This window comes from Lepus europaeus, chromosome 10, assembly GCF_033115175.1.
Source record: "Lepus europaeus isolate LE1 chromosome 10, mLepTim1.pri, whole genome shotgun sequence".
In the NCBI taxonomy this organism is placed as follows: Eukaryota; Metazoa; Chordata; class Mammalia; order Lagomorpha; family Leporidae; genus Lepus; species Lepus europaeus.
In genome coordinates, this window is record NC_084836.1 from 58,053,599 (window position 1) to 58,075,493 (window position 21,895).

Below are 21,895 nucleotides of genomic sequence, written 5' to 3' on the forward strand. Positions count from 1 at the left end.
TTAAGACTGTAGTTCTTTTACTCTACATGGGGTAAATTCCATAGCAGGACTGAGAAATGAGTCTATATTTCAATGGTTTGGGTTTTCCTTTGAATAGAAAGCCATAAAATTAAGACAGGCAAAAATTTTAAACCATTTAGGTGTGGGAGCAGCTGATTTTGGAGTCTACAAAACTTCCCCCTGCTTTCTAGGCCCCATGGCACCCAGGAGAGAGATGATAGATTGACAGCTATAGATAATACACAAATGGGTGCATGTAGGTGTATGCTTGATATGCTTAGGTATGGGTAATTGGTACTGTTATTACTAAATAATAATATTCTCTTGGGTAACCTAAGAGATTATAGACTTGATATTTGAAATGGTTTGATTATTGAATTTGTTGACACAGATGAATGATTTCCTGCAAGGCCACCACACCATCCCTCAGGAATAAGATCACCCAAGGAAACACTGGTGACCCTGTATTGCAGGTGCCCTCCCTGAGGAAACCCAAAAGCTCAGGTGTGCATGGCCAAGAGCTATGAAGTCGCCAGGCTCTGCCCAGCGAACCGCTTCTGCAGCGTCCAGGGTCACTGGGTCAGTCAACATTATTTTTCATAAGGAGCACTAATAACGTAATTTGTGACTTTCAAAAGGTCACCTCTTCCAGGCAACGACACTTACCTAATTGCCTGAAGGACTTTTTCCACACAAGTGCCTGGAAATCTTTTACTTATTACCATCCTGAACCATTTTAATCTTGTGCTTGCTAGAGCACTTGGGAAAACGGGCCAAGGAAAGACAGCTTTCAGTTTTCGGAGCACTTTCCCACACAGAACATTGTCTAAATTGATTCTCAAGTAGCCTTCCTACGTGGGAATGACAGGTACTTGTATCACCGTTGTCAAGATGCACAGACTGGGACTCAGGTATCTACGATGAAGCAGAGTTCCAGATTTCGAGCCCAGCACTCTACTGTGACAATCTCGGAGATTCTGCATGCGTTAGCTGGATAGCATAGGGAACTGTCACTAACTGCCCCTAAGAAAAATGTTGGGGTTTTTTGCTTATAGTTCACAGACTGATTTTTCTGAGACAGTTTATACCATGGCCACAATATACAAACGTCTAACAAAATTATGAGTTATCTACAGCTTAATTTGGGAGGTTTGAGGGTATTTTTCCCCGTTTTCTTTTTTATTCCCTGTAAAATAGACTGAAAACAGCGCCCCCTTGCTGCCCTTGGAAGCACGCCTTTCCTAGAGTTAAAACCACCTCTGGAGAGTCGGTATTTCTGCTGGGCTCTCAGGGTCCGGATACACTGCATAGAAATGTGTTTTCTCCTTGCTTCTGAGCTCCGGTTCCCTGCTTGGGGAGTTCCTCTTTCTGACTCGCGAGCGCGGGAGCTCGGCGGGTTTTCGCTCCCGAGCCCTGGCCAGCGCTGCCAGGGTGGACGCTGTCCGCTGGAGGCGATTCCGCACATGCAATAGTCATCAGAAGTCTCCGCGGATTACTACAGCCCTGTTCTCAGGCTTCCCTGGAGAAAACCCCAGGAATCTAGCTTAGAGAAAACTCCCTAAGTCCCAGGCCCCACAGGGAAACTGGAAAACTAGCAGCCGTCCCTTCTCCCCGCCGCCCATAGGCGCCCAGCAGCTGTGGGGGCTACAGCGGGATAAGCGCGTGCGTCCTCCCCATCGGCGCACGTAAGCGGGGTGACCAAGAACAGGCGGGCAGCTAAGTCACGCAGCCGTTACCTGCGGGGAAGGGCGGGGCGTTGCGGAGCGGGGAGAGAGGGATGCCCTGAGCCAGGCTGTCCCGAGGAACCTGCTGACCGGCGATGCACCTGCTGAGAACAGAGAAACCCCAACGGACAGAGGTGCAGAGTGCCGAGTTCAGCGGCAGGTGTGCGGACCCGGGCTTTCCAGGTTTCGCGTGTACCGCGCCGGGGGAAGTCAAACGCGAGGTTACTGTGGTTACTGAGCGAGGCTTGAGGACGCGGTGGTGAGCGCAGCGAGGGCACGCACGCCCGGTTTTCCAAGTTTCTGGAAGAGAAGAGCGGCAAAGTGCCACGACCCTAACTCTGTCACTCCGGGATCAGCGAATCTCCCAGTGCCACCGCTTGGTGATGCAAAGTGGACAAATCACCGACGTGGGGCGGGGGCGGGGGCCAGCTGCGGGGAGCGTGGAATTGGACTCCAAGCCGTTTCCAGCCACTAGGGCGAGAGGCAGCGCCTCCCGAGAGGACGGATCCCGCACAAACAACTGAATTGGCAGCCCGGAGCTTTCGGGAGCCCGAAGGCGCACCTCCCGGGCTTCGCGGGAGTTGGAGCCGTGCGTGGAGGCAGCTCGCGGGACTGGGAGCTGCTCGGTCGGCCGGCGGGGCGCTGCGCACCGAGACGCGGAGCACCGAGCGCAGACCCCTGAGGACAGCGCGCTCGCGGCGGGGAGCCCAAGTGCCCGGGGGTGGGAAGGCGGCAGCCCGCGCCAGCCGGGCCCTCTAAGCAGGGCCAAGGAGGCGCCGCATGGACAGCATGCGTTTCTCGGGAGGCTCCGACTTGGAGCCCGCGGGCAACTTCAGCCCCTGGTGGCCCCTGGGAGCCGGAGGCGCCAACAGCAGCCGGGAGGCCGGCGAGCCACCGGGGGAAGGGGACGAGCCGCAGGGGGATGTGCGCAACGAGGAGCTGGCCAAGCTGGAGATCGCCGTGCTGGCCGTGACTTTCGTGGTGGCGGTGCTGGGCAACATCAGCGTGCTGCTGGCGCTGCACCGCACGCCGCGCAAGACGTCCCGCATGCACCTCTTCATTCGGCACCTCAGCCTGGCCGACCTGGCCGTCGCCTTCTTCCAGGTGCTGCCGCAGCTGTGCTGGGACATCACCTACCGCTTCCGCGGCCCCGACTGGCTGTGCCGCGTGGTGAAGCACCTGCAGGTGTTCGCGATGTTCGCGTCTGCCTACATGCTGGTGGTCATGACAGCCGACCGCTACATCGCCGTGTGCCACCCGCTCAAGACGCTGCAGCAGCCGGCGCGCCGCTCGCGCCTCATGATCGCCGCCTCCTGGGTGCTGAGCTTCGTGCTGAGCACGCCGCAGTACTTCATCTTCTCCCTGATCGAGGTGAACAATGTCACCAAGGCCCAGGACTGCTGGGCCACCTTCATCCAGCCCTGGGGGTCCCGCGCCTACGTGACCTGGATGACCAGCGGCATCTTCGTGGCACCCGTGGTCATCTTGGGTACCTGCTACGGCTTCATCTGCTACCACATCTGGAGCAACGTCCGCGGGAAGACCGCGTCGCGCCAGAGCAAGGGATCCGAGGGCGCGGCCGGCGCCTTCCACAAGGGGCTGCTGCTCGCGCCCTGCGTCAGCAGCGTGAAGACCATTTCCCGCGCCAAGATCCGCACGGTGAAGATGACCTTTGTCATCGTCACGGCGTACATCGTCTGCTGGGCCCCTTTCTTCATCATCCAGATGTGGTCGGTGTGGGACGAGAATTTCAACTGGACCGGTAGGTGCTGGAACCATGGAGACCCTGGGGTTGGGGGACAGGAAGAGAGAGAGAAGTTCTTAAACTTCTGGGTGCACAAGAATCCTACCTTGAGGAGAAATGGTAAAGTAACTAAATAAACAAATTAAAAGTAAGTGCAAATTCCCGGGGCCCCCACTCCCAAGTATTGTAATTCAGTATTTCTGGATTTGGGCTCAGGTATCTGTGTTTGTAGCATACAGCGCTTCTAAGCCCATACATTCAGACACGGTGCCCTGCAGTGGGCCACGTCTCTGCAAACCAGCATAATGAGTTTTTGCCAAACTTCTGACTGATGTGTTAGTAACTTGCCTTCAAGTCTGTTGGATTCAAGGAAGTATTTTTACCACCACCACTTCCTTTCGGTGGGGTGTGAAAGGACAATCGCCACAAGAGCGAGGGTCAAAATACAGGCTTTGCTGTAGAAAGCTGTCAAAAGACTGTTTAACAAGTCAAGAACTCTTATTAGACCTGTGGCTCAGGTTCCCTTTTCCTGAATAGTCTTCCTTTTTTGTCCAACAGTCAATACGTGAACATTTTTTTCTGGTATTTTGATGCAGGGTTAGTGATGAACTGAACTTGCTGGACGAAGTCAGCAGCAGCACTAATCTGACAGCACAGCCACGCCTGTCTCCACAGGACTCTTGCATAGTTTGCTGGATGTTGTTTACCTACTGGACTCTCGGAGTTTAATCCCTTCATACACTAGAAAAATTGCCCCCCCCAAGGGAATTATTCCTTTTTCCTTCCAAAAGCACCTTATTTAATTTTTGCATCTTGAACAATTTTTTTATTTAGTAAGAAATAAAAAAAAAACTTTCAAAACAAGGATGTTGAGGAATATTTCTGTTAACTTTTGTTGAAAAACAGGTATCTGGGAGGAGCTGTCTCCCTTGGGTCTTTTGGAATTGAACTAGAGAGTACACAAGGATATATCAAAAAGTTTGCAGATAAATTAAATTAAAAGATAAGTTTGTTTTGGTGCAAAAAATGGAAATAATTACGTGACTTCTCATAACACTCCTTTTCCATGAACTTTTTGAAGAACTTCTCATGTTGATAGCTTTGGGAGCTGTGTTTCCAAACAAAAAATTTGAGTGTGAATTTAATATAAATAAATAAGTATTCTTGTAGGTTATAATACTAGTGATCATGAAAAATATAGTATAAACTCAATTTTTGCTGTACTATGTGTTTTGTCAAATTTGTGACGCCTCTAATGTTGTCAACAAAAAATAATTCAGTACAATCATTGTCTTATTGGGAGTTAGGCAAAATTACTAAAAAAATTCTTTACTTGTTCATAAATATTTAATGTGGTCTTAGCTATGGATCATAATCCCCTGTAATAGTAACAACACTTTTAATAGCACGAAGTATGATTAAATAATCTATAAATCATTTTGTCATAACAAGAGTGAGAAGACCTAAGTTCATATTTACTAATTAAGGGAAAATTATCATTTGCTGATTATTCTTATTTTTTACAAAGGTATATTATTAGTGTAATAACACAACTGTGAAAGGTTGAAATATCTATGTAATTAATATCAAATATTTCAGAAATTCTTAGAACTTCTGACATCAGCTGTACATCTAAATATACTTTTATTGTCTGAAACCAAAAGATAGTTTTCTTTTAAAATAAAACCAAATTTCTAATTATTTAAGGAAAAACTATCCAAGTTTGTCTTCCAGGTACCTCTTTGAACTACATGTTTCGTGAGTTTTCATATTCAGAGGCTATGTTCAATATTTGCAACTTTACCATTAAATATGGCCAAAATGCCTGCTTTTGCCCGAGTAACTAAGATGAATACAGTTTTGTGTGGCCATAGAAATGTCACTGAAATTTCAACCTTCTGTAAATGTTGTGTTCACTCTAGTGCAAATGCAAAAGAAATGGAATGTTTTAAATGAATGATTTAATTGTATTCATCTCTTGAAATTCTCACTCATTCCATTTAAATGTTTTAATATGATTTTAAAACACTGGAGCTAATTTTAAGGCATCTTGGTGACAAAAATATTCCACAAGCAACAAATTTCCAAACACTACCCATTTTCCTGACTGTTAAATGAACTAGCTCATTTTCTATGCTAATCCAAAACTTTTTTCTTCTTTAATTAGTTAGTAGAAAAATTAATTTATCCAATACGTAATGACTTGCATTTGGCTGTTTACAGAATCTTCCTTTGTATTTTTCATACAGATTCAGAAAACCCTTCCATCACCATCACTGCTCTACTGGCTTCCCTGAATAGCTGCTGCAATCCCTGGATATACATGTTTTTCAGCGGCCATCTCCTGCAGGACTGTCTCCAAAGCTTCCTGTGCTGCCAAAATATAAAGCAAAACCTCAACAAAGAAGAAACTGACAGCATGAGCAGAAGACAAACTTCTTACTCTAACAACCGAAGCCCTACCAATAGTACGGGTACGTGGAAGGACTCACCGAAGTCGTCCAAGTCCATCAAAGTCCTTCCTGCTTCCACCTGAGCCCCAAGTTCACGAAGTTTCAGTCTTGCAATTGACTTCTTGGCATATATCTAGCTAGTAAACCATGAGAACAAATGAACTTATATGAGATGAGCATAAATCAATTCATTGGGTAAAAGACTGTGTTTCTAGTTGCATATTCTGTGTTGCTATGACTAAAAACTATGAATTCTTTTATACATGAATATTAATGAAACTCATTGCAATAAAATGTGCAGGACTAATTCCCAGCAGCTTAACAGATGTTATATTTCTAAAGGAAACATCATAGCCATTCTGAATTTGTATTTTGTTGTTGATTTATTTTGTTATTTTACTTTGTAGATAAGTAAGGCTTGATTGATTTAAAATTCATAGAATGCAGGGGCACTGATGAACAAATGACTTCATCAACAGAGACTTCGCAGCAACTCTCCTTCCATCTACTAAAATCACTTTATGCATCGTAATGTGCAGTTCCAAATGGTGGCTTGGAGAGAAGATGGTGCCTTGCAGAGGTGTGAGTGCCGGGGACATACTCAGCATGAGGTGACCGACCGATTCACGATGAAAAGGGGAAAGTTGTATAAGAACCTACAAATCACCCTGAATTTCAAGAGGGTAGGTTTAAGGTTGGCAGTGCCTTCATTAAGCTTCCTCATGCTTCATTGATTCTGAAAAATGTGATTTCCATGATGTTGAAGGTTACCAAACACATTGCTTGCTGGATGGTTATACCTTTTTTCTTCCACTGCAAGGTTGTTTTAAAGGCAGATTTCTGTGACAAATGTCAGGTTTTATTAGGACAGTAGAAAAGCCTGGCATAAGACACTCTGTAGACTTTCCCTTGAACATTAGAGAGACATTTGGATCAGTATTATAAGGGATCTTTCGCTATGCTGGACGTAGACATGATCATTAACAGTCATTATCTGAAGAGTCAGCATGCATAGAAGAGTCTCCCAAACAGTCACCCAAGATACAAAATGTCCTCGCATTTTCAATGAGAAATGGCTTATGCGGCCCTCCAATAATAATAATCCTAATAATCCGACAGCCTCCTAGTAGAGAAGAGGCGGGGCCGGGGCTTGCGGGAGGGCGTGCTGTGGAGAGCCTAGCACCTGGCTTCCCTCATTAACAAATGTGTGACTTTAGGACAGAAGCTTCTGCTTCCTTGCCTGTGTGGCAGAGTTGCTGACCCTCTCCTCACAGGGAGCTCCTTGCGCGCTGACGTGCTGTGTACATGCTAGCAGTCGGTTTTATTTCAGTCTTGGGATCCTCAGAGCTGCACGGTTTGTTTCCTGTTTACTTTTCATTAGCCAGAATTGGTGGGGTTCAAGTCTGGGCTTTAAGATCCTAAAATTTAAATATAGATCTGCTGATTCTTTGCTTCCCGTCAGTAGGCCTGACTTCTGCTGCCTGACTGGAGTTTTCCAATTTGATAGAGATACTGTTTGCTTTCCTTTGAAAGCAGGTGGCAGTCGCAAGCATCAGTTTCTTTTAATTCTGAACAGAGGTTTACTACAATGCTACTTGGCTATTGCTGTTCTATTTTTCACTAATGAAACTAAGAGGCCTTTTTTTTTTTTAACCCTTAGGTATTTTGTCTGACTCCTTCTTAGAGATCATGCAAAGATTTAAGAATACATCATAATTATTTTTGCAATCCCTAGGGGAATAATAGTTGCTTATAATAGTATTACTGGGTTTCTTTTTTAGCTTTGTAGATAAGAGCCCGAGGACCTGATGGCACTGTGATAACCTGAAACCATCAACTTCACTCCTCGTTCCCAGCATTTCCAAACTCAGCCCTGAGCCGCCCCAGATGGATAGGCCTAAAAAATATTTCCAAGCGTCCTGTAGAGATTAGACCCTCAGGTTTCAGAATTTGTTCTAAAAATAACAAAAATGTCTCTTGAAGGGCAGCCTACTATAAGCCATGAGCTAAATTAGTCCCTCCTTTACTATTTGAGTTAGAGCTGCATCTTGGTAACCCTGCCCTCTATAAGACTGCCAGCCCTTTTGACAACTTCTCTTTGGTAATTCAAAAACTAAACCTCTTGGGACTGGAGCAAGGATGAGCCATCTAAATAAAAAGACAGGTTATAAATCCATTTCCAAAGTAACAATCTCATTGCCCTTCTATAGATTCTGTTTTCAAAAGGTTGGCAGATACCCATAGGAAACCAGATTCCATTTGATTCTTGTTTCTGGGAACTTCTCTCAAACACAGTGCATATCGCCCTATCCAGGTAAGTTTTCTTTTAAATGCCTCAAGAGATGAAATAATAGAACATAGGCAGGAGGGACAAAATAACATCTGGATGCTAGTTTTGCACTAGGCAAATACAGGTATGGGCTTATTTTCCACGATTTAGGCTGGGAAAATTAATCTCCTCAGTGTTAAACTTTCTTAATGTTGTATACTTGGAAATGGCATTCATATATCCCCAAATATTACTCCAAGTTGAAAGAGTCCTGATTGTCCATTTCAAAAGAAAGGAAACCATAGGTAATAAAGAGGAAATATTCTGGAAGGGAAGTTTCCCTTTTCTTCACCAAAGATAAGATCCAAGGTGTTATGCCAAATGACAGCTTAAAGTAAAAAATAAGTGTTGCATCATTTTTTTTTAAATTTACAGGTAATATGTGGAAAAATACTGCAAGTATGTAATACTAATGCATCTATGTGGTTGTCAGGAATATGACTGACATAAAAAATCCAGCAGTAGGGATAAACTGATTTACAGGGCATTTCATAAATATTAATTGGCAATGAAAATGAAACATTGTAAAGTACATGTTAAGTGCTTACTGAGTTAATTGTAGGGAATGTATTTTTAAAGTGTAAAACTACTTGGCATTTATTATTTGGGATGTAACTGCAAAGGAATTTAGTGAATTTTGGTGGTCGATTATACATCTGTCTGATATACAGAATTAAAATCATCATCAAAGAAGTTTTATACTGTAATTGAGAGAAGGGTGTACTTTTAGAGAAAAAATAGCAGTATTAATACTGTGCTTATTAATACCAAGCTTCTTACCATTCCCAGAATGGGCAGTCATAGAGGATTAAGAAATACAACTCTCACTTGTTGCTACACAAGTAAAGTAACCCAACTAGGTTGATGTTTAATGCTTTCAGACTATAAAGCTCATATTTTCATAATTTATCTGGACACTCAGAGCTTTACATTATGTCCTCAGAGTTATCTAAAACATAATTAGATGCTGTGTAGGGGGTAATGGAGCCTGATCCCTCACCCCAGATAGCAGATAGCTCCTGTCTCTGGAGGAGGTAATGGCTTTGCTTGCAGTGAGTCTGGGGTGGGCCATTTAGGATGCTAGTTCTGCACCTGCAAAAGCAGTAGGTGCCTCCCTGCCACATTCCCACCCTTCGTGGGCCCTTGGAGTACTATTCAGTGCTGCTGGCCAACTTGGAATCATGAGGAACACAGGACAACAAATATTAGCAAGTGGTTCTTGCTTATAATTTGACCTCAGTCAATCTGAGCCAAAATTCAAGGGCTATTCAGAAGAAAAATTTGTTCTTTGAGTCTCCAAGAAAGTGAAATGGATTGAGTCACACGAATTGTGTGATTTCATTTTACACATAGACAGCTTAAGAATATTGTGTTAGCAGATTTTGGCTACGACAAGTTTTTGTGAGTGAAAATATACATGTAACCTATGGTATGTCAGAATAAAAACAATGGTTATTATGGCTAAAAATTCAATGTCATTTCCCTTTATATAGTTTTTATATACACTCATCCTTTTTATTGATTTATGTTCTAAATAAAAACTAAAAAAGCTATGAGGTGAATTAGATATATTTATGTTCCTGGGTCAAATGAACAAATTCAAATAAAGAAATATGAGAATAAATCCAATAGTAAAATCAGAACAATTATTATTAATGTAAGATAATTAGCGTTTCCACACACAAAAGTAGCTGTCTTTATACCACAGGATTTAAGATTTAAATATATCCTATGATGTTTTAGCTCATTACTGTAACAAAACACTGAGTTAATGTTATATATTTAGTATTCCATTTTTGGAACTATTTTTCAAATGTTCTATAACCCTTAGCTTACTATACTACATAGAAAAATTATAGTGTTTTTTTCCTGAGCTAATTATATGATTCCAGTTAAGAATGGATATGAAGAGTTTTGTGATTGTATCTGATAATTGGTTGCTTACAGAAAAAAATGGATGGTGGAAATATATATTGAAATAATTACTGCATATGTTCCTTAATTCTCTTGTGTGTAGCTTAATTCCATAAATAAAAACAAATTTCATATTCATTTGAATGAATTCTTTTTGAAATTACTTAAACAATGAAATGGGCTTTGAGTCAATTATAATGATTTTGAAAAAGTAAACATGTTTTACAGTTGGTGGCTACTGATAGGTTTATTTTTAGGCACAAAGATATTTATGCTTATACTGCTTTGGCTATAGCGAAAACAAGTAATACTTTGTACTCCCCTTTCAATAAAATGCTATCAAGAAAATAAATCAATTTTGTTACAGTCTATATTAAGACAACCAAAATAATTGGAGTTCGCTAAGGTCATGTGCATTACCAAGCCCTAAAAAAATCCATCTATGCTCATCTATTTCTAGAAATTGGTGAGACTACTATACAGAAGAATTACAATTTGTTTTTCATGGACCAATTGTATAATTCTATTTTTGAATGGATATTGAAACATTTTGTAATCATATCTAACATTTGCCCACATATAGAAAAAATGCACTGTGGTAAAACATTGAAATAACTAAAAGATCAAGAATATTCTCATTTTACAATGTTTAAAATTATAATTTTCTCTGTGTGGGCTAATCCTATTAATTTTCTTTTCTTTTCTTTTTTTTGACAGGCAGAGTTAGACAATGAGAGAGAGAGAGAAAGGTCTTCCTTTCCATTGGTTCACCACCCAAATGGCCGCTACGGCCAGTGCGCTGTGCCAATCGGAAGCCAGGAGTCAGATGCCTCCTCCTGGTCTCCCATGTGGGTGCAGGGCCCAAGCACTTGGGCCATCCTCCACTGCACTCCCGGACCACAGCAGAGAGCTGGACTGGAAGAGGTGCAACCAGGACAGAATCTGGCACCCCAACCAGGACTAGAACCCGGTGTGCCGCGCAGGCGGAGCATTAGCCTATGAGCCGTAGTGCCAGCCTATTAATTTTCAACTTATATATTAATTTTCAACTAACATTATCTATTATTTTAAAAGTAGAATCATAGCATCTTACATGAAAAGCTTATTTTGAGTTTGGCTTAAACTCTAGAAGCAATGCATGCCCAGAAAGGAAGGAAAGGAATTTGAAGTCAGTATTTTTTTTAACTTTTATTTAATAAATATAAATTTCCAAAGTACAGCTTTTGGATTATAGTGGCTTCCCCCGGCTCCATAACTTTCTTCCCACCCACAACCCTCCCATCTCCTGCTCCCTCTCCCATTCAATTCACATCAAGATTCATTTTCAATTATCTTTATATACAGAAGATCAATTTAGTATATATTAAGTAAAGATTGCAACAGTTTACACCCACACTGAAACACAAAGTGTAAAATACTGTTTCAGTACTAGTTATAGCATTAATTCACATTGGACAACACATTAAGGACAGAGATCCTACATGAGGAATAAGTGCACAGTGACTCCTGTTGTTGATTTAACAATTGACACTCTTTGTTTATGGCGTCAGTAATCACCCTAGGCTCTTGTCATGAGTTGCCAAGGCTATGGAAGCATTTTGAGTTCGCCAGCTCTGAGCTTATTTAGACAAGGTCATAGTCAAAATGGAAATTCTCTCCTCCCTTCAGAGAAAGGTACCTCCTTCTTTGATGGCCCATACTTTCCACTGGGATCTCACTTGCAGAGATCTTTCATTTAGGTCTTTTTTATTTTTTTTCCAGAGTGTCTTGGCTTTCCATGCCTGAAATACTCTCATGGGCTCTTCAGCCAGATCCAAATGCCTTAAGGGCTGATTCTGAGGCCAGAGTGCTGCTTAGGACATCTGCCATTCTATGGGTCTGCTGTGTATCCTGCTTCCCATGTTGGATAGTTCTCTCCTTTTTAATTCTATCAGTTAGTATTAGCAGACACTAGTCTTGTGTATGTGATCCCTTTGATTCTTAATCCTATCATTATGATCAATTATGAACTGATACTGATCACTTTGACTAGTGAGATGGCATTGGTACATGTCACCTTGATGGGGTTGAATTGGAATCCCCTGGCACGTTTCTAACTCTACCGTTTGGGGCAAGTCTGACTGAACATGTTCCAAACAGTACATCTCCTCCCTCTCTTATTCCCACAGGCAGAGTGGATAGTGAAAGAGAGAGAGACAGAGAGAAAGGTCTTCCTTTTTGCCGTTGGTTCACCCTCCAATGGCCGCTGCAGCCGGCGCATCTCGCTGATCCGAAGCCAGGAGCCAGGTGCCTCTCCTGGTCTCCCATGCGGGTGCAGGGCCCAAGGACTTGGGCCATCCTCCACTGCCTTCCCGGGCCATAGCAGAGAGCTGGCCTGGAAGAGAGGCAACCGGGATAGAATCCGGTGCCCCGACTGGGACTAGAACCCGGTGTGCCAGCGCCACAAGGCGGAGGATTAGCCTGTTAAGCCACGGCGCCGGCCCAAACTCTTATATTTAACAGGAATCACTTTTCAGTTAAATTTAAACACCTAAGAATAACTGTGTGTTACTTAAAGAGTTCAACCAATAGTATTTAGTAGAACAAAAAAAAATACTAAAAGGGATAAAGTATTAACTTGTTCATCGACAGTTAGGACAAGGGCTGAAGTCAGTATTTTTAAATAATACTGTTATTTGAAAAACCAACTATAAATGGTTAAGAATAAATATAATTTCTCCCAAAGCATATTTTTACAGTAACTTAATGATTAAGTTAAACTAAAATAATAGTTCCATTGTAAACCAGAAGAAACCTGTAAAGAATTGTTAATATACAGTTGTTCACTCATTCTTACACCCTTCTTAATTGCTAGAGTTATGTATTCCTTCTTTCCTGCTCCCAAAATTTTTACACATCTTCACTGTAACACATACCAAGATAGTTTATAATGCTGACTTATTGTTCTATTTTCTCCAAGAAAATCATGGTATCTTAAAATAGGAAGTTTGTCTTTTTCATCTTTGCAATCTTACTGTCATATAAGAGATGGTCAGTAAATAGAATTAATGTAAATATTATATATCTAGTATCCCTATATGGTGCCATGAGATACTGCGAATGTTTTGAAGAAGCTTTAATTACAGCACTGTTTAGTCGATAAAGTAAAACAAGAAAGAATCAGGAGAGCCACAGATTTTCTACTACCTATAGCTGAATGATTTTAGGGAAGTCACTTCAATGGATTTGGATGCCTACGTATAATTTTGGTTGAAAAAAATGGGTTTATAGATTCAAGCCTAAAGTAACATAGTACTATTAGAAAGGCTTTGTCATCAGTAATAGTGAGCACTCTTTCTCCTTCTCCTCTTTTTTTTTTTTGACAGGCAGAGTGGACAGTGAGAGAGAGAGACAGAGAGAAAAGAAAGGTCTTCCTTTTCCGTTGGTTCACCCTCCAATGGCTGCTGTGTCCAGTGCACCACGATGATCCGAAGCCAGGAGCCAGGTGCTTCCTCCTGGTCTCCCATCAGGTGCAGGGCCCAAGGACCTGGGCCATCCTCCACTGCACTCCCGGGCCACAGCAGAGAGCTGGCCTGGAAGAGGAGCAACCGGGACAGAATCCGGCGCCCCAACTGGGACTAGAACCCGGTGTGCCGGCGCCGCAGGCAGAGGATTAGCCTGTTGAGCCGCGGTGCCGGCCTCCTTCCCCTCTTCTTACATATTCAAGGAGCCCCCAATTACCAGCTTCCATTTTCTGGATATGACCTGTTAAACAATAGCACAAAGTTGTTGCAAGGGAGAGGGCTCTTCCACAATCTGAATGAGAGGAAAGCATCTTCCTCCTTGGGTCCTGTCGCTTGCCAGTGAGAAATCAAGGGCCCGATTTACAGCCTAACACATGCAAGAAATGTTTATACCCAGGAGCACTTAGAAGGAAAAGAATGATATAAACAGTGAGAACCTTTGGAAAATCTAAAGAATACAATCTGTGCTCAGTGACAGCAAAAAGCTTAGATAAGATTATCTAGTTATTTTTTCACAAGAAGCAAAACACAAAATATGAACATTTTGGGATCAATTCAACTGATAATTCATCTTCAGTAGAATTATCTCACCCCAAACAGTGTAGGTAAATAGCTAAACTTCATGGGATGAAAACAGGGACTCTAAGGACAAAGACAGAACAGGAAAATCTATCATTTGAAAGATTTTGTAAATATGTGTAAATGTCTCTCACTGATTTCTGTTTCAAGTTACAATTTATCTAATGGAGAATTCTGGGGGAACTCTAATAATATGGTTCCAGTTTAAATGAATATGAAAAACATCCTCCAGGTAGTTTTTAAGTGATGTGCCTGCCTAAAGGAAGCTGGTAATTTCCTAAGCAAATACTTAAGGTGTTCAATAAAGAAAGAGTGGTTCTCCAGGAAAAGAAAGGCATTACGCATGAAGTGTGGGAATGATTTTGGTGTTGAACATGACCTTGAAAAATTATTTGTTCTGTAGGCAATAGAGGTATGCAACCAGCTTGGTAGTTCTATTGATAAGTGAGAAATTAAAGGACATTTGTAATTTAGTTTTAAGAATTTCAATGTTTTTTTCCTGAATACTTAAAGCTTAATTGGCAGTTTGTTTTTTTTTCCCCTCCTTAATTGAAATACAGAAACCATGCCTATGGACACCTCTTCAAGAAGTGAGAAGAGGTGGCTTCTCATCAGCTGTAACTTCCGGAACCTTGGAAAATGCCCTTCTTCTAGCTGTTGTGAGCATAGCTTTCCCCATGTGGGGCTGAGCTGCAGGCAGGGTCAGGAGTTAAATAAGTCTGTAAGGTAGAATGTTTGGATTCTCCATCTGAAATTCCTTTCCCTCTCCCAGGCACTGTTATCAGACATAGACAAGTCAGCATTTTGGGCTGACCCATTTGGCCTGTGATGCAGCCCTCCTCCTCCTATGTACAGGAGGAACTTCTGCCTCCCAGCCTGGCTCCTGCTGGCTGGCACCTGGAGATCAACTCCTAGCCCAGCCCTGAATCCTCACTTACATTACACAGCACTCATCAGCCCATCTCCACCTTCTGGTCCTTGGCGCAGTGCTTCTCAAAGGTTAAAATGCAAATTAATTAATTTTTAAAAAAATATTATGTAGGATCTCTGTCTTTAATGTACTGTACACTGTTATTTAATGCTATAACTAGTACTCCAACAGTATTTTTTTCACTTTGTGTTTCTATGTGGGTGCAAACTGTTGAAATCTTTATACTAAGTTGATCTTCTGTATATAAAGAGAATTGAAAATGAATCTTGATGTGAATGGAAGGGGAGAGGGAGCGGGAAAGGGGAGGGTTGCGGGTGGGAGGGAAGTTATGGGAGGGGGAAGCCATTGTAATCCATAAGTTGTACACTGGAAATTTATATTCATTAAATAAAAGTTTAATAAATGAAAAACAAACAAACAAACAAAAAAACAAAACACAGAGTGGGAGTTGTGGCACAATAGTTTTGAAGATGCTGGTTGGAATGCCGCATCCTGAGTCCCCACTATGGCTTTCAATCCAGCTTCCTGGTGATGTGTATCCTGGGAGGCAGCAAATGATAGCTCCTGTGCTTGGGTCTCTGCCATCCATGTGGGAGACAGGGATGGCGTTCTGGGATTCTGGCTTCACTCTGGCCCAGCTCTAGATATTGTGGGCTGTCTTTTTGTTGTTCTGCTGTGCAAATATATATAAATAAAAAAAAAAACTTTTAAAAACCAAAAAAAAAAAATGCAAATGGCCTAAGGGGTCAAATGCACACTGTACTTCTGCAGGATTGACTGTGTTGTCAAGGCTGCTGGTCTGTACACCAGCCATGGAGCAGAGAGAGGCCTTAGAGGGCCTTGGGGCTTGTTTCTACCAGGTGATGAAAAGTATCACCTACTGTCAAGGTTTCAGCCTAGACCAGTCCCTTTTCTGGATTACTGAGCTTCTGCAATGGCCAAGTAAAACTAAATGATTCCATCTGAGCACTTCTCAGGGTGCTGTCTGCGGTTTCTCAAGCTGCTTTTTGTATCAGATTGTTGTCTCTGCGATCTCCATTTCGTTTATCAGATCCCAGACACAGGCTGCAGAAAAATAAAATGGGCCTAGAAAGTAACATTACTAAAAAGAGCCTGTGTGTCTGATAAGGCAGGGGAACACACCCTCCAGAACCAAGATTCCCCGCATTGACTGCCTAGACATCACCATCTCAAAACATGAATCCTTGTTTGTAAGAGAGACACTTGGGCCTCTCCCCCATATTAGGTCTTTCCTCACCAGCAAGATGATTAAGCTGTATTCTGTCGGTATCTAGACACGGTCATCTCACAGCACCATTATTCGTTTATTGAAAGTAGACTTTCTGATAACTGAGCCTCTTTGTCTTTACTATGTTCTTTTCCATTATATTTTCCTATTTTAATGAATTCACACACATAATTGAAAAATTAGATGACACTGGATGATTTAAAATAACCCAGCTTCCCTGAGATACCTACCTCTCTACTTCTGAATAATGCACAATAAAAACCTTCTTAATTTTCATAGTTAAGTCATTATGTATTGACATCCTGTTTTGATGAAAGATAGGCACATTTCCTCTACCTTTTTTTTTTCACCTTCTCATTATAGTTATACCAAAGAACAGTGTTCCTATTTCTTGTTCTTAAATCTACACTGTATGATATCTATATAGTCATTCCAGTCATCATTTGATGGGTCATTGCATTATACATACTTTTCCTTCTTTTTAATTTTTTTGTTTCTAGGGTATGTTTCTTATATATGCAGGAGCTTCAAAAACTTCATGGAAAATCACATTCTCTCTTTTTTTTTTAAAAGATTTATTTTACTTATTTGAAAGACAGAGTTATAGAGATAGAGACAGAGAGAGAAGTCTTCTATCTGCTGGTTCACTCCCCGATTGGCCACAATGGCCGGAGCTTTGCCCATCCGAAGACAGGAGCCAGGAGCTTCTTCCCAATCTCCCACGTGGGTGTAGGGGCCCAAGGACTTGGGCCATCTTCTACTGCTTTCCCAGACCATAGCAGAGAGCAAGATCAGAAGAGGAGCAGCCAGGACTAGAACCAGAGCCCATATGGGATGCCGGTGCTTTAGGCCAGGGCTTTAACCCACTGCACCACAGAGCCAGCCCCACATTGTCTCTTAATTCCATAAATTGAAATAATTGTTTTTGTTTTTCATTTATTTATTTATTTATTTATTTAAATTTTATTTGAAAGAAAGTGTGATGAAAAGAGATGGGAAGGGTAAGAGAGAAAGAGAGAGAGAATTTCCCATCTGCTGGTTCACTTCTCAAATGTTTGCAATAATCAGGGCTGGGCCAGAATGAAGTCAAGATGCTGGAACTCAGTCTAGGTCTCTCCTGTGGGTGGCATGTATTCAAGTATTTGAGTCATCATCGGCTGCCTCCCATAGGGTGCATTAGCAGGAAGCTGGTATTGGAAGCAGAGCTAGGACCCAAATGCAGACTCTCCTATATGGGAGGCAGTTGTCCCAAGAGGCATCTTAACTGCTGCACCAAAAAAAGAAACCACCTTTCTTTTTCCACGATTTTTTTGAAGCCACTTTGTACCACATATAACTGGGTCTTGCCTTTTTGTCTACTCTGACAACTTCAGTCTTTCAGGTGGAGTGTATAGTTGATTTGCGTTTAATGCAGCTACTAGTATCCGTGTACTCAAATATGTCTTCTTGCTAATTCTCTGATTGTTCTCTCTCTTCTTTGTTTTCATTGCTAGAATTGAGTGGCTTGAGTGCTCTTAGCATTCTATTTTTCCCTCTACTACTGATTATGTTTTCCGCTCCCCACCCCTGCACTCCTTTCTCACTTTCTTTCCTGATTTTCTCAGCTGGTTGCTCTGAGTTTTACAATATGTACTTTAGGCCGGTGCTGCGGCTCATTAGGCTAATCCTCTGCCTGTGGCGCCGGCACACCGGGTTCTAGTCCCAGTCGGGGCGCCGGATTCTGTCCCGGTTGCCCCACTTCCAGTCCAGCTCTCTGCTGTGGCCTGGGAGTGCAGTGGAGGATGGCCCAAGTGCTTGGGCCCTACAACCTCATGGGAGACCAGGAGAAGCACCTGGCTGCTGGGTTCGGATCAGCGTGGTGCACCGGCCGTAGCAGGTGAACCAACGGAAAAGGAAGACCTTTCTCTCTGTCTCTCTCTCTCACTGTCCACTCTGCCTGTCAAAAAAAAAAACAAAAAACAAAACAAAACAAAACAAAACAAAACAAAAAAACCAATATGAACTTTAACTTACGACCATCTACCTTCATATAGCACTTCACAGGAATGTAAATGCTCTACACAGTGTGTTTCCACTGCTCCATTTTTTTTGTCTTAGTTGTTTACATGTTATTCTTTTATTTTGCATTTAACAGTCAATTATCTTTTAAAAAAAATTGAAGTGAGAATAAATATATTTTTTACTTACCCACACACTTACCATTTGTAGTGTTCTTTATCTCATTATCCAATTTAAACTATCCATCTGGGATTATTTTTCCTATGCCAGAAAGATTTCATTTAACATTTTTATAGTCAATATCTGTTATCTTCAAATTTTATCATCTTTTATTTTATGAGTGTTTTTCATGAGTATAGATTTCTAGGTTAACAGATTTTTCTTTCAACAGAAAAATCTTCTTTCAGAAAAATTTTCTCTCAAGATATTCCATTGTGTTTTTCTTCATATTTTTATGACACTGTCAGATTATTTCTTCGTTCCTTTTTGTGTACTTTTTTCCTCTAGCTGCTTTTAAGATTTGTTCATTTATCACTTGCATGATTTTGTGTTTTTGCTCCTTGGGGTTTATGGAACTTCTGGGATCTTGAATTTATAAATTCCATCAATTTTGCCCAAGTATTTTTTGTTCTCCACTCTTTAGAGACTCCAAGTATAACTGCAGTGCTTTATATTATCCCACAAATCACCGATAATTTGTTCATATTATTTTTTTTCTGACCTTCACTTTAAGATGTTTCTATTGCAATGCCTTCAAGTTCACTGACTTTCTCTTTTGCTTGGCCTCCACTTCAAATTCTAATATGTACATTCATTTCTTTGGTCTATAAAAATTTGACTTGGTTCTTTTTTCCATTTCCTCCCACCCCCAATCATGCTCATTTTCCTCTAAATGTTGGAGCATATTTATTGTTGGTTCTTTTATTTCATTTATGCTATTTTTGTCATCTTGGTTATATCTAGGTCTCTTTGTATTGACTGGTTTTTCTTCAGGCTTTGTGTTAAGTATTCTGGTGGAGTTAATCATATTTTCCTTTATGAGGCAATAGCTATTGCATATAATATTCTGTTGAGTGTCTGGATTTTGTTTTCTAAATCTGAAGAATTTCTAAATCTGGGAATTGTTATGGCAGGTATTTAGGCTACTTGTAGATTAGTTCAATCACTTTTCAGGTTTATCCTTTAAAAAAAGGTTTATTTTATTTGAAAGGCAAAGTTACAGAGAGAGGGAGAAAGAGAGAGAGAACAGTACCTTCCATCTGCAGAGTCACTCCCCTAATGGCCCCAGCAGGGAGGCTAGAACTTCATCCAGGTCTCCCATGTACATAGGTGGCAGAGACTCTTGCATGTGGGCCAGCTTCCACTGATTTCCTAGGAAGTGGTGGAGCAGCCAGGACTCAAACAAGTGCCCTTTTGGGATGCCAGTGTTACAGGCATCAGCTTAACCCATTTTGCCTCAATGCTGCCCCCTCAGGTTTATTCTTAAGCTTTGTTAGGATGGCTGTAGAGAAAGCTTTATTCTAGAGAGAGAAAGTTCCCTGATACCCAAGTTGTCACATTTCTGGGATATATTGTGTTCCTGGTTGGTTACTGAATTCTCATTGTGTCTGCTCAGACACTGCATGTCTCTGTGTGAACTCTGGAGGTTGTTTGTCTTGTACCTCCCCAATAATTCTTGGCCAAATGTGGTAGAGTTTTATCCTAAGCATATGTAGCTTAGAATTTAGTGAAGATTCAAGGAGATTCTAAGCAGATTTTGGGGGCTCTTTTTTTTCTTTTTTTAGATGTGTTTTATTTACTTGAAATGCAGAGTTACAAGGAGAGAGAGAGAGAGAGAGAGAGAGAGAGAGAGAGAGAGAATTTCCATCCACTGGTTCACTCCCCAAATGGCTACAATGGACAGACTCAGGCCAGGAGCTTCTTCCAGATCTCCCACATAGGGGCAGGTGCCCCAGGTCTTGGAACATCTTCTGCTGCTTTCCCAGGCCATTAACAGGGAGCTGGACTGGAAGTGGAACAACTGGGACTCAAATTGGTGCATATATGGAATACTTGTGTTGCAGGGAGCAGCTTAACCCACAATGCTGGCCCCTCTTTTTTTTAAGATTTATTTATTTATTGGAAAGTCAGAGTTATAGAGAGAGAGGGAGAGAAAGAGAGAGTGACCTTCCATCTGCTGGTTCACGCCCCAGATAGTTGTAACTGGCCAAAACCAGGAGCCAGGAACTCCATCCAAGTCTCCCACAGAGGTGGCAGGGGCCCAAACAATTGGGCCATCCTCCATTGCTTTTTTTAAGCTGTTAGCAGGGAGCTGGATTGCAGGTGGAGCAGCCAGGACACAAACTAGAGACCATATGGGATGCCAGCATTGCATGCAGCATCTTTACCTGCTATGCTACAACATCTAGGATTCTTTCCTACATCTTTTCCAGAACTCACTCCATGACTTCCAGTCACCTCTCCATGACCTCTAATTCCTACCTCCTCAACTAAATGAGACCTTCCTCATTGCTTGAGATTGCACTTCCAGGTAAAAACTGAAGCAATTGTATGGTCTCATCTAATTTATTTCCTTTCTCTCATGGAATGTAGTACTATAACACACTTGCCTACTGTACAATGTCTTCAAGCAGATGTTTCATACATTTTGTCTAGCTTTATTAGTTTTTAAGGCAGAGAGCTGGCTGGTCCCTGTTTCCGCATCACAGATGGCTGTGGAATCTCATTTCACAAAATTTTTAGTAGGCAATTCTCTGTATTAAACCTTCTTCTGCTAAAATTAGCTGTAATGGTCCTGTTCTCCTACAACATGTTTCCAATTGATAAAGTATTTCAGACCAAATTAGGAGCAAAGAAGGCATGAGAGGGTGGCAGCAGCAGCAAGTGCAAGGAGGTCACCAAAGGTTTCAGAAGGCTGAAATAAATGAAAAGCAGAGAGCAGGAAGAAAGTCATATTTCTAATCTGAACAACCTGGAAATCCAATAATATAAGACATCAGGGACAATGACAAAGTACCATTAAGGTCACCTCCCAGACAAATCATGGCATGTAAAGAAAAAAATGTTTTCTCTAAAGTTATTTTCCCTAAAGTTGAAGGTTGGAACAGGAAAAGTATCACACATGTATTTGAAAATCTATTAGTCTATTAGTCAATCTATTAATGGACTGATTAACTTATTCACTAATCATTAATGAGAGAACCATTTTAGGCATTACAAAAACAGGGACTGGAAAGGTTACATGTGGAAATGCAAGAAATATGGGAATTAGAGACTTAATCAATTGATTCACATATTCCTTCAGTCAACAAATATTTATTGAACTTCCATATTCCAAGAACTGAGACAACATCCTGGATCCTCAACCTAAAAGATGTGTAAAGACAAACTGCTTAATGTACCTGAGTTTCATATTTGCTAAAGATTATTAACATCTATTAAACAGGAATCAATAATACCAGGCATACCGGT

The 21,895-nt window shown here is 41.6% G+C and overlaps 1 protein-coding gene across 1 annotated transcript; it reads left to right on the forward strand.

Moving 5' to 3' along the window:
* Positions 1–2,513: 2,513 nt before the first annotated feature.
* AVPR1A (arginine vasopressin receptor 1A) lies at positions 2,514–6,004 on the forward strand. Its single transcript, XM_062202088.1, has 2 exons — positions 2,514–3,486; positions 5,718–6,004. The coding sequence occupies exons 1-2, from the start codon at positions 2,514–2,516 to the stop codon at positions 6,002–6,004; spliced, it is 1,260 nt and encodes a 419-aa protein (XP_062058072.1).
* Positions 6,005–21,895: the final 15,891 nt, after the last annotated feature.